This window comes from Centroberyx affinis, unplaced genomic scaffold (assembly GCF_046629955.1).
Source record: "Centroberyx affinis isolate AG114_WGS23_722 - 3 ecotype Tasmania unplaced genomic scaffold, CSIRO-AGI_Caff_v1 ptg002554l_1, whole genome shotgun sequence".
NCBI lineage: Eukaryota > Metazoa > Chordata > Actinopteri > Beryciformes > Berycidae > Centroberyx > Centroberyx affinis.
The window spans coordinates 53,358-70,718 of record NW_027280766.1 but is presented as its reverse complement, the minus strand read 5'-3'; the positions used below and the strand labels follow the sequence as shown (position 1 = coordinate 70,718).

At 39.0% G+C, this 17,361-nt stretch overlaps 2 protein-coding genes across 3 annotated transcripts; both read left to right on the top strand.

Moving 5' to 3' along the window:
* The first annotated feature begins 2,101 nt into the window (after window positions 1-2,101).
* Window positions 2,102-7,262, top strand: tlr3 (toll-like receptor 3). 2 transcript variants are annotated; one of them, XM_071534468.1, is made up of 5 exons: window positions 2,102-2,378; window positions 2,956-3,429; window positions 3,998-4,192; window positions 4,368-6,214; window positions 6,472-7,262. In XM_071534468.1, the coding sequence occupies exons 2-5, from the start codon at window positions 2,974-2,976 to the stop codon at window positions 6,698-6,700; spliced, it is 2,727 nt and encodes a 908-aa protein (XP_071390569.1). In that variant the 5' UTR covers window positions 2,102-2,378; window positions 2,956-2,973; the 3' UTR covers window positions 6,701-7,262. The 2 variants fall into 2 exon arrangements, with proteins under 2 accessions (XP_071390569.1, XP_071390571.1); XM_071534470.1 differs by lacking the exon at window positions 2,102-2,378 and having other exon boundaries at window positions 3,015-3,429.
* Window positions 7,263-9,555: 2,293 nt separating this feature from the next.
* cyp4v2a (cytochrome P450, family 4, subfamily V, member 2a) lies at window positions 9,556-14,883 on the top strand. The gene is made up of 11 exons (XM_071534471.1): window positions 9,556-9,748; window positions 9,995-10,107; window positions 10,499-10,584; window positions 11,768-11,958; window positions 12,212-12,281; window positions 12,430-12,556; window positions 12,908-13,078; window positions 13,225-13,327; window positions 14,026-14,160; window positions 14,298-14,477; window positions 14,705-14,883. Exons 1-11 carry the CDS (start codon window positions 9,556-9,558, stop codon window positions 14,881-14,883), a joined length of 1,548 nt encoding a protein of 515 aa, XP_071390572.1.
* The last annotated feature ends 2,478 nt before the right edge of the window (window positions 14,884-17,361 follow it).

The following is a 17,361-nucleotide window of genomic DNA, read 5'->3' as shown; positions in this document are numbered from 1 at the left end:
TCTAATATTATCATATAAGGTGTGATGGTATCATGAGGTGAAGTATGAATTGCATTATTCTGACTGTAAGAATATTCCATAACTATTTATTTTATTTTGTTTGTATAGTTTATTTGATAGGGACAACGCAAATTAACATAGTGCCACTGCAACAAGAGCACTTAATGCCTAATGTCTCTTTCAGATCCTTTGAATATACAGTGAAAGAGCAAATGTCTCTCAAACTAGTTCAGCACCATACTCAGAGAGAGTCTACTGCCTCTGCACCCACACATGGATCCTACCAGCCCGAACACCCAAGCTTTCTTTTCTGATAAAATGTTTAAGTCTCCATCTCTACTTCCCCAGTGTCAATTTAAAGGGAATAAAATGCCACAAGTGAGTACCACTTCCCTCTGCAGGGAGAAAAAATGTTAAGCCATAATGCAGGTTGCTGTCTGTAGAACTGAAACTTCCTATCAAGTGACCATAATGTGTCACTAAAAAGTCTAGTGAGTTTCGAGTGATACTCACAATAGATTTTCACCTGATAGTTGCGTGTTAACATTGGACTTCCAAATAAACCGTTACTGCCACTTTCAGTACCTAAATTCCCTTTTTCAAATTGAGCATTTGTCCAGCATTTTGACAGCAAGTGTATCTTATGAGATATAAAGTTAAAAATAAATAAATAAATAAAACACATAAAATGCAGGGCTATCAATCTGGATAACTTTGGTACAAATTAAATAACATTGTGGTCATTAGGGTATAGGAGATGATATTTTGTTTGACTTTAGCAAAAGTAATCCACGTGTTGAGTGAACATAAATTAGTAAGATAATATGTCAGAGTCTTGGCAATATTGATGGCACCATTTCTCTGCTATTTCTTTTCAAAGTAAATTTTTAGGTAATCTCTCCAGAACTGAGATAAACTTTAGAGCAGGAGGGCTTCACTCTGTGTTTTCCATCAGCTATATGCTGATTGCCACAGGTTTGGTGGGTAGTGGAAGGAAGGAAGAATGGGGCTAAGTGAAAAGTTAAGCTACTAATAGGCCTACCTATTTATATTTAAAAAAAAACAAAAAAAAACAAAAAAAAACTCTTTAATTCTGTTTGAAACAATACATTTGTAATGCTCTGTCCACATTTTCTCCCATTTTATATTGTGTGGTTTAAGTCATCTAGTTTTACACATAGGTGGATTCAACATTTCCCTTATGAATTTATTGTTGAACCGTTTGCCCGTCCACAGAGGCATGTGCGCTGTTTTCCTTCAAACTCATCCACACTGTCCTTCACTCTGCCACCCCGTACTTCAGAAAGATAACTCAAATACGCCGAAATCTGGACACTCATACCCACAAAGCGTAAGGAACAAGGTTGCACAGATATCCCCATCCATTCGTGAGCCTTCAGCGTCTCTTCGTGCAATTACGGTATTCACGCAGCATGGAGTCACGTCATCTGCGCAGCGTGGTTTGGTCAGGTATGGTGAAGCTACGCTACCAGTCGAGCCAGACCTGTCCCAAATCCAAATATTTGCGGTTGTGCTCGACGTGACAGGAGTTGATTCATTTGTCTCGTTGAATGAGCCTGGCTGAAAACTTTTCTTAAGAAAGAGGTAGTTCAAAAATCCAACTGATTGCACGAATGTCTCAATCTGTAACCATTAAAAATAAAGAAACTATATTTGTATAGCCTACATTGTGCGATTTTGGATGAATGGGCTGAAACCACCCGGATACTACATTTTCATTTGCCGAAGGCTATATCTAATTGAGCTACAGAAACAACTTTTCCCCAGTTACCACTAAAACAACTGATGTTTAACATTTACAAATAGCCTGCAATAGATTCCTTGTCATTCCTTCCTATTCTGTGCCCACATGACATGGCCTCGCCCATAGATATAAAACATTTTTTATATCCATGGCCTCGCCTACATTACACCCCATATGGTAATTCAACGCCATATTGATTGTTAGAGCTTTACTCGAACACATGTTGAATGTAACAAGCTGCCAAGTTTTAAGGTCACTGGCTTTGTTTTTATATCTTTCTGTTAATAATAGACTTGGACTTTTCATGTCAGTTGTAAATTGAGCATGAATTACCTTCTAACGTGTTGACTGTGAAATGAATCCTGCACGAAAGAGTTAATTCTCCAGTGGAGCTCGAGACTAACGTGGAAGTGAAACTTAGTTGTTGGCATTGAGTTTCTCACTTCCTCGTTTCATATGAAAACATCTACACGCAGCCAGTCTGCTTTAGGTGTAACCTATACAGCGTCGTGTTGCCTTCGTTTTTGCAGAAATAGTTAGACGGAGACTGTGGTGTTGGGAGTGAGTGCCCACTGCTTGGAATCCACTTCGGGACAGGCGAAGTAGGCATCTGGTAAGAACACACACCTATTTGAACTGCAGAATATCAGCCCAGTCTTGCCTCTACCAGTGTGCAAAAGTCAATGTTCAGGTGACATAATCAGGTATAATTATCTCCTGTAGACTAGGTCTACATTAAAAACAAGCATATATTGGAATTAGGCTGTTATTATAATGCATTTTCAGAAATAGCAGGTTCACTGTTTTTTATTCACTATACTTTTATATTCACTATACTAGAGCAAATGTATGAATAACTTATCTCTGATTAAAATGTCACATGGAGCAGGTTCATAGATTTCATTGAAACTTCTCCAGAGCCTTTGATTAGAGCCTGTATATTGCACTCTTTTATCATCGGTATTTCTGCTACATCTGTCTTATGTTATTTTATCATGTTATTTCTTCTACTGCTATTTTATTACCCTCTTTTATTACTATTATTTGTAATTACTTTTCTGTGAAGCACATTGTGCATGAAATGTGCTGTATAAATACAATTTGACTTGACTTGAACAAAACTGTAGCCTATATTAAGTAGGTCTACACTAGTATTGCATCATTTCTCTCCGTCTGTTTTGTATTTTTAGTAAAGGGTGTTTGAAGCGATGCATCTCCCTCATGTCCTTCTCCTACCATGGGTCATCAGCTTATGTTATTTTATGACTGGACCATGCCATTGCGTGACTTCTCAGAGGAAGACAACCTGCAGTGTACAACATGGCAGAGCTGACTGCCAACACCTCAGCCTCAGTGACATCCCTCCCGACCTTCCTAGGAACCTCACCAGCCTGGATATGTCTCACAACAGATTGGTGCGGCTAAACCCTGTGTCGCTCGCTCCATACCCAGGCCTCCTCCACCTGAATGTGGGCTTCAACAGTCTCACCAAGCTAGACGGGGGTTTGTGTCAGACGCTGGCTCTGCTGAAGACACTGAATGTGGAACACAATGAAGTGTTTTTGCTGAAGGAAAACGATCTGAGCCACTGTCTCAATCTAACACGATTGAATGTTGCTGGCAATAGACTAAAGCTACAAGGAGAGCCCTTCTCTGCCCTAGAGGTACAGGTGTCTTTTTTGTCACTGTATTGCTGTGGAGAGAGAGATTTATATAGAGAGATTTATTGTGTTCAAAGCCTAATCACAGATGATATCATAATGGTGGTGATAGGGCTGGGCGATATGGACAAAATCAAATATCACAATATTTTTGACCAAATACCTTGATATCGATATTGCGACAATGTTGTAGGGATGACTATTGGTGCTTTCACAAAATATTTACACAATGAGATATTTGATAAATAATCCTCAGTAATGTGGATGTAATGACTAAGTGGGTAAAGGCAAATAATAGAGTGGAAAGTGATGGTTTCATGCATGCCCTTTGAATATATTGTAACTTTACTCCAGTATAACTGTCCCATGTAGCAATAATGCATCTCACTACTGTGTTATGGAATTTTTAACTACAGTGACTGGCCCAAGGGGGTCAAAACAAGGTGACTGATTGGCCATGAAGGGGACTGCTTCATTTGTGGGGACAACGTGTTTACTCTTGCCTTGTTTGAATTGTGCGTGCATTACATGAACTCACATTTTGTTTTAACTCTCCTTTCATAATTCACAGAGCTTGACTTCTCTTGATGTATCCAAAAACAATTTCAAGTCAGCAAGGCTTGGATCTCGGCCCCAGCTCCCTAGCCTTGTAAACATTAGCCTGTCTAGCAATGACATCTCTACTCTGAAGCAAGATGATTTCTCCTTCCTCAGCCATTCATCATCTCTACGATTCCTCAACCTGTCATCTCTACCTCTGAAATCGGTACGAAAGTTACTAAGAAATGGGAAATGAAATGGTTAAAATTAGGACTAGTAATGTGTAGTATGGCAGCACCTTGCTTTCAGTTGTCTGCTTTGTTTCCCTTTCCATCCCATTATGGGCGTCGTAAGATCTATTCAATATTTATTCACAATAATTCTATTGTGTTTTATTGCAGTTTGAGCCTGGGTGCTTCAAGCCCATTGCAAGAATACAGATGTTAGCCATGGATGGGAGCAATCTGGGCACTCAGACGACTTCCAGACTCTGCGCAGAGCTGACAGGGACTGCCATTAAAAGCTTATCTCTCCAGAAGACGAAGCTGGGCACACTCACAAATACAACCTTCAGAGGGCTAGAGAAAACCAATCTCACCTTTCTGGATGTATCCAATAATAGCATGGGTAAAATTGAAAGTTCATTTCAATGGCTGTCTAGACTGGAGATTCTGTTTCTGGCAGACAACAACATCAAGCACCTGACCAACTCAACGTTTCAGGGGCTCAAAAGTTTGAAAAAACTCAACCTGAGAAAGGCTCTGGTGAAAGGTCATACCTCCTCCACCCCACTTATTGATGATTTCTCCTTCAAACCTTTAAGTGCGCTGGAGAGCTTAATATTGGAGAGAACTGCAATTCGAGAAATCACAGAGCGCACCTTTACAGGTTTGACAAGTCTTTGGGACCTTGAAATGGGCTGGAGCAGTTGCATAACACTGAACAGCATCACCAACATGACCTTTGTCTCATTTGCACCATCACCTCTCAGGAAGCTGAATCTGACAGGCACAAATATAAAAAAGCTAGGTCCTGGAGCCTTCTCCGTTTTTAGGAACCTCACTACTCTTTTTCTGGATTTAAATTTTATCAGTCAAACTCTAACTGGTGAAGAGTTTGAAGGCCTAGGTCAGATTCAAGAGATTCATCTGTTTAATAACCACCTGAAAATTAAGCTAAGCTCCAAATCTTTTATTAATGTGCCCAGTCTTAGGATCCTAATTTTGGGAAGAAGCTTGACAGGCACTGTGGACCTGGATCCCTCTCCATTCAGGCCCCTGTCCAACCTCACCCACCTGGACCTCAGTAACAACAACATTGCTTCCATCAGTGTAGGTCTCTTTGATGGGCTAGTGAACCTGAAGGTACTGAAGCTCCAACACAATAACTTAGCACGACTGTGGAAGAGTGCCAACCTAGGTGGACCAGTCTTGTTTCTCAGGGGGCTTCAGAGCTTAGCCACATTGCAGATGGATTTTACTGGGTTGGATGAGATCCCAGTCAAGGCTCTGAGAGGGTTGAGCAACCTCCGTCAACTTAGCCTTAATAACAATCTCCTAAACAGTCTTAAGGACTCAGTCTTTGATGACCTGCTCTCATTGCAGGTTTTAAGTTTACAGAAGAACTTGATCACAGCGGTGAGGCCGGAAGTGTTCAAGTCAGCTATGGCCAACCTCAGCCTGCTGGTTATGGACAGAAATCCATTTGACTGTACGTGCGAGAGCATCTTGTGGTTTGTAACGTGGTTGAATAAAACCAATGCCAGCTTGCCAGATCTCAGGGAGCACTATGTGTGCAACACTCCACTAGCCTACTTTAACCACTCTATCATGGACTTTGACACACTCTCTTGCAAAGATATGACCCCATTTCAGGCCCTTTATATACTAAGCAGCACTGCTGTTATGACATTGATTGTAACTGCACTTCTAGTACGGTTCCATGGTTGGAGGATTCAGTTTTATTGGAACATTCTGATCAATCGCACGTTAGGTTTCAGTGATGCCACAGTTGAAGAGGGCAGGGAGTTTGAGTATGACGCTTATGTCATACATGCAGAGGGAGACACCAACTGGGTGGAGAGAAGCTTGCTCCCCTTAGAGGATGAAAACCGCACCTTTTGTTTGGAGGATCGGGATTCAGTGCCTGGCATGTCACGGCTTCAATCTATTGTGGATAACATGAGAAGGTCCAGGAAAATCTTATTTGTCGTCACTGAAAAACTGCTCAACGATCCCTGGTGTAGACGGTAAATCAAACACACGTTGCCTTATTTTAACATTATACATTATTATTATTTTTCACAGCTTAGAGCATAAGCAAAAAAAAACAACAAAAAACACAGTAGCCTACATATCTAAATTTAAAACACCTCTTACAACATATCAGTAATTGTTTTCATTTTATATTGCATGCTGTATGTTGTGTTCAGGTTTTTATAGGTATTTGTGTTTTTTTATTTGTGGTAGAATGGGTTTTCAAAGTTGTCTCTCTGCCCCCATCCAGATTTAAAGCCCACCACGCACTTCACCAGGTCATCGAAGACAGCAGGGACTCTGTGGTTCTGGTCTTCCTACAGGACGTGCACGACTGCCGCTTATCTTGCTCACTGTTCCTGCGTAGGGGCATGCTGCGCTCACGCTGCATCCTGCACTGGCCTGTCCACAGGGAGAGGGTGCCTGCCTTCCACCAGAAGCTCTGCATAGCGCTTGGCCTGACGAATCGATTGCAGTAGTGACTGTATTCCATTGTTAATAGCGGAAAAAGTGCTTTGGAAAATACATGTTGACTATTTTAAGAGGTGGTTGCAGATAGATAATATATTTGCCCTGAGTCTTTATGTGAATATACTGTATTATCAGTGTACTGTATAACTGTCATACAGTAAATACATCAACAAACAGCAATTTAACTCTGGACAGCAAAACAAGACATCACATAATAGGCAGCAACAACAAAAACATAGTGAATAGCACACACACAGGTACAGCATAAATGGTCCCAAACACAGATTACGAAAAAGTCACTAATGAGTGTCTCAGTGCAGCCAGTACATTCTACGATGCAGTTGAAATGCTCTTATTGAAACACACACACACACAAATCATTTTGAGTGAAATATGATGAAAAATTTTGTTTGTACATGCAATGAATGGAGTACTTGTGTTTTTTTATTTTGTTATTTGCCTGTTTGAGTAATCAGTACGCTCACACATCTGAGGTACAAATAAATTAGCTTCTACTGTATTTTTGTTTTTGGACAAACTCAAATGTGTATACTGTATGTATATGTAATAAACGTCTTATTTGAAATGGACATCTTTTGCAAGTGATGATCTTTTTTTTTTTCAATCAAAGTTACATTTTCTTGTCTTTTAATTGATGGAATATCTTTATAAATTAGAAATGGGTTTGCTAAACAATCTTTAATCCAAATACAAATCAAAGGGTAGCCCTTACACAGAAGCCAATCCTAGTACTATTAATATGTGACTGCTGCATGAGCTTGAAAAAGGACTTGTGACACCTATTTGTTCACATTGACATAAAACAGTCTGGCATTTTGACTGGCAAAAAAATATTCATTTTCTTCAAGGGAAGGAAATAATTTGTCATTACATTGGAGAGGTGTTTTTTTTTGCTCCTTTAGGTCTGATTATACAGTATATTATGTCATTCTGCCATCTAGTGGCTATAGTGATAAACTACAATCTTTTGTTAATTGATGCTTTGTCCTTGGTAATATCAATTTTTTTCTTCATTTTTGATTAAAAGAATGCATTTCACTATAACAAAATTTAACACTCTTGAAGTTAAACTGTTAAAGTTAGTAGAAACTTCATAAACATTCTCTACCAAACTCAAAACACCCCTGGGACATTAATATATAGGTATTATGTCCTTTGGTACAGTTTGTCTGATGGATTCTTGTTTAAAAAAAAACAGTCAGTGCATGGACAGTTTGTTTAATCCAAGTTCTTAGAAAATGCACAGTTTACTAAGGCAACATTGGAATGAGGCCATATGCAATCAAGGAACCTTTTGGCCAAGATGTATAATTGGAGAAGCTTAGCTCCATTTATATTTTCAAGGTTTATGGCCATGTGTACACTTCAAAAACGGGTGATGTTTTAACTGTTTTAACCTTGTTGTCCTGTTCAAAGTAATGTTTGAAGTTTGTGTTTGGATCGCCTCCACAAGGCACAAACCTGACTCCATCTGTAGTCAACTCTTGTGTCTTCAACATCAGATCAGGGTGAGATCCAAACCCTTCCTCACTAAAATGGCAATAAAAGCGACCGTAACTTCACCAAACAGCATTTTTAAAAGGATGCTCATTTGAACAAAATGTCCTTAAAAGTTTGCAGTTTCTACAATATAGGTGTCTACATCAAACATCTATTAGATAATTAAAAATACCAGCTTTGAAAGATTACCACAAATGGAATTGAATTGCTGGTTGGGCCAGTAGTTATGGTTTTAACTTAGGCCTGGCTAACCATCTCACCTATCAATTTCTAAGGAGCTCCTTGCATAATAATGAAACTGATGCAAGAGATAAGTCCAAGCTATCTACTGTTGGCGATGCCCTGTCCTTTAAATATAAAGCCAGTGATAAGATTTAACTTTTTACCGAGCAAAATTGTACACTGTCAGTAGAGGTTGAGATATAATGAACATTGACCTCAAGACACTGTGAATGTGATGTGAAAATACTGCTAAATAAGCTGTGTTACCAAGACAAAGAATCTCATAAATCAGTTTTCCTCAAAATCTGTACTCAGAGACGTAAAACTAATAAGGTTACAGCATTTTTAGCATGGGTTAGAGGTTCCTTAGTTTCAGCCGTTAAGCTTTTGCCATTGTTTTTAAACCAGCTACTATAGGTAAAATAAATATAATAATACAATTCTGTAAGTTTTAAAAACAAATTATAGATACTAAAACACAATTGTAAAAATATAAATAAGGCTCTCCCATGTTCATTAATGTGCAAAAGCAAGGCTGCATTAATCCAATCAAATGTTTCCCATGACTCATCCTTCTTCCTGTTCATAGTGAGATTATAATCTTGTCTACTAATAGGTAAACTAATTAAATTTTTTGCACTATTTGCAGGATTTAAATTTTTACAATGTTTTTTATAGCTTCCAGCAGTTCAGTCTAAAGTGGGTAGTCATGAATGATTTCCCATCAGTATTTACTAAGTCTATGCTGAGATAATGCTATTATTCATTAAGCAATAATGTCTGTGACATTACCAAACAAGGAAAGGCAGAGTGGAACAAAGGTCTTGGGGGAGGTCAGTGACTGTGTTCATAGAGTATAAACTGACCTTCATATGGTAAATCATTTAATGACATTATTATATAATTTGTGACAATTTGTGAAAAATACTAATTCCCATGAACCCTATAAGTTGCCAGTGGGTTGGCAGTAGTGGGAGGGTAGGGCAAAGCAGAAAACGCATCATAGCCTATAACAGTGAAGGTGGAGGGAGGCAGCTAGGTGCTGTTATTCAAGAAAAGTTAGCATTGCACACACACACACACACACACACACTCACACACACACACACACTGCGAAGAGATGGCAGTTGTACTAGGTGGATATACAGTGGCTTTACTTGGAGTTAGCTTCTTTATTGTTGTTATCACCTACATCACCTACCAGCTGCTTAGCAGACACCTGCACAAATGGTTTCAGATGAAGCCTATTCCGGAGATTGGAGGAACATTCCCCATCATTGGAAATGCACTGCAGTTCAAAACCAATGCTAGAGGTGAGAAAGCAGAGGAGAGAGTAATAGAGTGGAGAGGAGTGGGAAAAGACATGTCATTTCAACAGAATGTGCAGCAGAGAAGGTAGATTGTGGCACAGATCAGTATGCTGCTAGACTGCAGAGGCTGGTTTATGTTTGTTTATGTGTTTGTCAAGGCACAGTTGAGCTCAGTGGAGCACAATACAAATGTTTTACTTGACTGATAGTGATAGTTCAGACTGAAAAGTTTTCCTTTTCTTTTTTCAGATTTCTTTTGTCAAATTGTTGATTATACAAGAGAGTTCCAGAATACACCGCTGCTTAAAATCTGGATTGGACCAATCCCATTTCTGATTCTGTTCCATGCTGAAACTATTGAGGTATACTCACCTATACACTATTATAGATTTACAACATCAAGTAAATGTGTATTTGTAAATCTCCACTTGTATTATCTTTGATCCATGAAGTAACCTTATAGTTAAGGAAACTGAATATATATATATATTTATTTTTTTTATTACTTTATATTTATATACCCTAGGCCTGACTTAGTTTGCCTAACTGCAAATGATATGATGCAATTGCAGTGAGAGTGCAATGATAGTCGAAGTGTGTATACACATAACTATCCTACCCAAATACTTCTGTGAGGTTTATCAAATAAACAACCCACACATAGAACAATTACTATATTTCATGATATTAGTTTTGCACTATACATCAGTACTGTGTTACATGTCAGTTGATTCTACTATATGTCTTTTCTAGACGGTTCTAAACAACCCAGTTCATATGGACAAAGCCTATGCATACAAGTTCCTCCACCCTTGGCTTGGAACTGGCCTGCTGACCAGGTACGTAACCCCACAGAAACTGTCTGCCTCTGTACTGTAGGATAATGTAAACCTGTCAACATCATACGCTGGACAGGGAAAAACATCAATGTTGCATTAATAAAAAGAAAAGAAAAGCACAGGAAACATGTAATACATTCCAAGCATACAGTACACACTCAAAAAAAAAAATCCTCTGGGAGATGACAGTAGTCCATTAAGACCAGTAAATGCCACCTCAACAGCTTCTTCCCAAGAGCCATTGCCATGCTCACTACGCACTACTATCTACAGTGTTTACTTATCTTATCTGGCTGTTTGCACAAGTCTATGCACAACAGGCCACTTTAACATCAGCAACGATGTCCACACTCCACAAGAACTAATTTCATGCATTCCATCCTACTCAGTACAACTATCTTATGGTTTGTTGTTCCAAAGCACTTCTGGACTCTTCCCTATAACTGCAACATACTGCATGCCACACTACTTGCACACAGTGGTAGAATGCTAAATGTATCGATGTCTATACTTCATGTACAGTGACTTATACACTATCAGTCAAAAGTTTGAACACACCTGATTGAAGGTACAATGTTTTCATTATCTCAAAGCCATTTTGATCTGAAGGCTTATGCTTAAATGCTTGAAATTTGTTTTTTAGACAAATACAAATAGTGAAGTTGATGCCTATATATGAACTTCTTTCCAAAGCCGTTGTCTTTCCATCAAGGCAAAAGGTGGCAACTTTAAAGAATCTAAAATAGAAAAGATAGTTTTGATTTATTTAACACTTTTTTGGTCACAGCATAATTCCATTTGTGTTATTTAATAATTAATTTATCTCTTTGCTATTATTCTAAAATGTGAAAAATAGTAAAAATAAAGAAAAATGCATGTCCCCAAACTTCTGACTGGTAGTGTACTTGGGGACAAAAGTGAATGTGATTCTCATATGTTTCTGATGCAATAATTGTATCTTTGGGGAGCTATTTGGTATGTATTCATCCTATAATGTAATACCATGATTCTTACGATCAATTTACTTAATTCCTAGTAATGTCCCTAATCCATGTCTACATCTCCATCCAACATAATCTTCATTCATTCTATTCATCTAGCTATTTATACATCTCTTCTCATTTACTCTGGTCCGGTCTTCCCTGTCACCCTCATCCCTCTCTGACCCTCCTCTGTCAATCAGCACCGGGCTGAAGTGGCGTCAGCGGCGGAAGATGCTGACTCCCACCTTCCACTTCTCCATCCTGACGGAGTTCTTGGAGGTGATGAATGAGCAGGCGGAGGTTCTGGTGGAGAAGCTGGAGAAGGAGGTGGGGAAGGGCCCCTTCAACTGCTTCAATCATATCACCCTCTGTGCCCTAGACATTATCTGTGGTGAGTGTGTATATAGTACATCTATGTGTATGTGTGTGCGTGAACAGTTGTTTCCTCCACTTGCGGACGTAGTTCAAGTTCAAGGTCAAGTTTGTTTATTTATATAGCCCTTTATCACAAGCATGTCTCAAAGACTGTGCAGAGAGGATGCTAACTTAACCAGATAAGATATACAATACCTTATACACTATCTGGGATCAGTGGCATTGGGTGTTGCACATAATACTCTTTGAACCATGTTGCTTTTTTTCAGAAACTGCGATGGGCAAGAAAATTTACGCCCAGAGTAATTATGACTCAGAGTATGTTCAGAGTGTGTACAAGTGAGTTATTTTTTTCTATTTTGTTTTGCCTTTTGAAATTTTATACTGTTTTTATACACACACAGACATAGACAATCATGATAAATAAATGATTTGATATTGTGTTTCATATGTCTCTTTTGATTTTTTGCTTGCCTTTTTTCCTTAGAATGAGTGAAATTATCATTCGCAGACAGAGGATGCCCTGGTTTTGGCCCGACTTTATATACAACTACTTCGGTGATGGCTGGGAGCATAACAAGAGGCTCAAGATCCTCCATTCCTTCACATCCAATGTGAGTATTGGAGTTGGGTATGCAGTGGTTCAAAAAGCAAAGCAAATTAGTCAGTGTTGAGGGTTTTTACTGCAGTAAGGATGCACTAGTAGCTAATTCACTATTATCTAATCCATTAGTACCCCATTCAGACCTGAATATTTTTTTGGATATGGGCTGAAACATTTGAACTTCTTCAAACGTCTGACGTATGCTAGATAAGATTTCTCTAGCCTCAGCACTGGGCAGATAACTTGCATGATAGATCAATCATGTGCTCCTTCTGTTTTTTCAAGTATATAAAATATTGAGCTATTTTGCCTGGATCTGAATTCATCCTAATTCTCTACTTCAACCTTTATTTCTTCCCAGGTGATATATGAAAGAGCAGAGTACATTTCCTATAATGAATCAGACAGCGAGTCTGACCAGGGCATCAGGAGAAGGGCCTTCCTGGACATGCTGCTGAAGACCACAGACGAGGACGGCAACAAGCTGAGCCACCAGGACATCCAGGAGGAGGTGGACACCTTCATGTTTAGGGTTAGTGGCTTCAACTCACCCACTGTTTATCACCTGTGTGACTATGCGAGTGTGGATGTGTTTGTGTTTGTATAAATGAAATAACAGCACCAAATTGTCTTAAATTGCGTGTTGTTATTTTATTTTATAATTGCCTTTTTTTGTAGGGTCATGACACTACAGCAGCCGCCATGAACTGGGCCATACATCTGCTGGGCTCCCATCCTGAGGTTCAGAGGAAAGTTCAACAAGAGCTTCAGGAGGTTTTCGGTAATAGCAACATGCCCTCTCCCCTGTCACCACCCACATTCTCACTTTCATGACATCATTTATTTTCCTGACCGCAGGCCTTTTGACTCATCTTTGTTGCGACTCATTTGTTCTTTACAAGTCAAAGGGAACTCATACATGGATAATAGCGCAGATCCTTGCCAAAGTATATAGAGAATAATTTAATTATTTTCAGTGCTATGAGGATTTACCATGGCCTCCATGCATTTTTCCATGATGTAAGCTGGATGGCCTTCTAGCAATAACAGATGCAAAGTTTGCACCAGTTGAAATTGCAGTGGAAAGGACAATCTAATTCTGTCCTCAAGCTTATAAACATTCATTTTGTCCAGAATATTAATGTGATACTTCTTTCCCCTGTGCAAAATGCTAGTAACAACACCATAATTTGGTGTTCAGCATTACATGCATTACCACACAGTTTGAGGAATTGCTACTTATCCAGTAAGCACAACACATCCATGGGGTGTGTAGCTTTAACAATACTGTGAGTTGCTCTTGTCTAGACAGAGGGAAAGTCGAGAATGTTTCAGAGATAGGGATTATGCTGCAGAAAGTGCTGCAGCAGGAAATTGGACCACAGACCAAACAAGAGATTCCTATATCTGCTGAGAGCTGGCTGACCCAAGAACTGCACTAGACTCTGTTCTGCTCTCTCATCTGTCTTCTGTGCTAAGGTGCGTCTGACCGGCCCATTAACACAGAGGACCTGAAGAAGCTGAAATACCTGGAGTGTGTGGTCAAGGAGTCCCTGCGCCTGTTTCCCTCTGTGCCCTTCTTTGCCCGCAGCATCTGTGAAGACTGCCACATCAGTGAGTTTCACATGACCGACGCATTCATTTGTTTAATGCAAACCCCAACGAGCTATGTAATCAAATGCAAGCTTAGTTACTATCTCAGAGAAAATACTATACTACCAGCATTTTTCACAGCTAAATTACTTTTGCAGATGGGTTCAAGGTGCCCAAAGGTGCCAATGCCATCATTTTGCCCTATGCTCTGCACCGGGACCCGCGCTACTTCCCCGAACCTGAGGAGTTCCGGCCAGAACGCTTCTTGCCCGAAAATTCAGTGGGAAGGCATCCGTACGCATACATCCCCTTCTCCGCTGGACTCCGCAACTGTATAGGTACGAACAGGAATTAGAGTCACAGAGTCTAATTACCCTCATTCTGGGGATGGATAACTTTGCAGTGATTTATTCTTTTTGGAGCTTATTGGATCTGTCTCCATAAATGCATTGTTTTGTGTGTGTGAGGGTCTTAAGTCAATCTGTTTATGAATTTTTGCTGTGTGTGTGTAACAGTAACAATAGACCGTTTGAAATTCTCTCATCCCTTTGTTAATGCTCCTCAGGTCAGCGTTTTGCAATAATGGAAGAAAAAGTGGTTTTGGCGTCCATCCTGCGCTACTTCAACATTGAGGCTTGTCAGAAGCGTGACGAGCTCCGGCCGCTGGGGGAGCTCATCCTGCGGCCGGAGAAGGGCATCTGGATCAAACTGGAGCGGAGGAAGCCCCAGACTGCTCCATACTAGAGCCAGCACCTCTTGTACCGTTCAAAAGCCTTTCTCTACATTCTTTCTTTACAGCCTCTAAAAATGTAGGCTACTGGAAGTGGACACTGTTATTTTTCATCATGAAATCTGAGGGGGCGGGGCAAAAAGAGCCTTGGTGTTTAGACTTAAGTCTAAGTTGCACCACAGAGTTGTATCAACAACTCTGTGGTGCTTATTTTTGTGTCACCCGCATAATTTTTTTTAAATACAAACATTGAATGTTCAGATTTTTATTTAATTTGAAATTTTCAAATGTTCTGAATCGTTAAAGCAACGATAGTAACTTTGCTTTCAGGATTCTGCCAGTGAAGTAAATGGAAAGCGACCTAGAAAACAGAAATGTTGTCAAAGTAAGATTGAATGGCTTTTAGAAGATGAATGAGCCAGTTATTTTGAAACACAGTATGGACTGTTTATAGGATGAAAATTAGGCTAATGGTGCAATGGCATTGATATCTATCACTGCCATCCATTTTCTGGGCCACATACTTTTATCTAAAAAACAGAAGTGGCATCAACATAACAGAACTGTTCAAAATGATCTCCAGGGTCTGTAGATTGTAAAACTCTTTGGGGGATTTTAGGTTGGATGGCTGAAAAGGTACAAATATAAGATTTATAACAGCATAGCAGTTTTTTGCATGTTGGAGCATTTTTAGTTTGTTTTAATTTTTTCAGTCCCCATTTACTCTCACTGATTTTTTTCTGTTCAGAAAAAGTTGCAAACATAGCAGGTACAGGTATAGGAAATAAATTATACCCCACACTTGTGATTTGTATTATGCTTTCCCCCTTTGCACAGTCTGTTTGCACAGAGATAGTATTATATATTGTGATAAATAAGAGATTTCATAAGTGTTTTGCTGAAGCAAGCACATTACTAATTAGCAATTGTGTAGCCATTAATCCAAAACCTTGCTATAGATTCTGAGTATATATACATATATATATATATATAAACAAAACTCCATATTCTTTAAGGTTTGCAAAACAAAGATAAGCCTTTGGTTTGTCCAGAGTTTGCTGTGAACCCTCCTCCCTCTCTCTTTAAACCATTTTTGCATTTTTTCCACACTGCAAACATGAATCTAGTGTTAAAGAGTTAGAGCCTCAATTAAGCCACAACTTTACTTTGTATGACCCGCTACATCTCCTAAAGTTGGTTTATTTCTGTACGGTTAGATCATTTGTTTGCAGTTGCTCTCTTATTGGCTTTTCTTTTATTCTTTCTGTTTATCTTTTTCTTTGAACTTCAGGTCAGTGTGACGTGCAGCAGAGTCTGGTTAGCCTTTCCCTGTCGAGACAGTCAGAAATTCATGGCAAATGATCTCAACACACAGTCCATACAGTGAGCCATAGTATGAAAGAGTCTCTATCCACTTATACATAATCAATGGATCGGCAAATAGGAAAGTCCTCCTAGTTGACTTTTATTTCCTAATAGTTTTTTCCAGTTAGTGATTCTATGTACATGGCTGTGTTGGCACTATAGATCAAAATGTGATATATAAGATATAAGAAGAACGTATGTGGATGATTCATGGGAAGCACAAGGTGTGTAATTGAGGAAGTCTGACTTGGAAGAAACTGATCGGTATTAAATATTGTTGTGTATAGCCTACTATACTTGTCGGTTGTTTCTTTATTTGCATTTTCTGTCTTTCCATTTCATTTTAAAATATAGTGTTGAATATATTTTTCATTCTTTGTTAAAATAAATCTACAAAACTAACACTGAACCTTGTCAAACATGTCTTCAGTAACTGCACTTTTGAAATCTTTTAGCGAGACTTACATTCCTGACCTGGAACTCTCACAGGAATACATAATGACTTTTGATTGTAATGAGCAAAACCCTTTACTTACTGAATCACATTGAGGTCAAAAGGATCCATGGTAACAAAGTAGTAATGGAACAGTCACAAATGACCCCATCAATAATGTCATAGGATAATTTAGCTGGCCTGCCTGCAAGGGTCATTGCCTAACACCAAAATGACATGACTGATGATGAATCGCATGCTCTTTTCCGATGCTATTGTTTGAATTATTGAGCATATCTCTAATCGATGGCTGCATAGCACCGAGTTGCCTGAGCTCCAAATGAAGCAGGAAGAGTTCATTTATCTGGGAATCTCACATAAATGGCTCGGATAAAAGAACTTTTGCATGACATGGCTATGTGTATTTATTTCAATACAGTGTATTAAAAGTAGTCTCTACAAATATTTGTATTGATCAATAAATAAGTAGGCTACCTAAAAACTATGATATAACTAATAAACAGTACAGTATGTGGATGGTACAGCAACACAGCAAATTAGGGCCATACAACATTTTTATTTATCTGTGTTACTCTAATATCTACATACTGTACTGCTCATGAATTCATGCGATCAACTTAAATGTACTATATTTTCTTGCGCTATAATTCTTAATTTTTCACAGTATTGATAT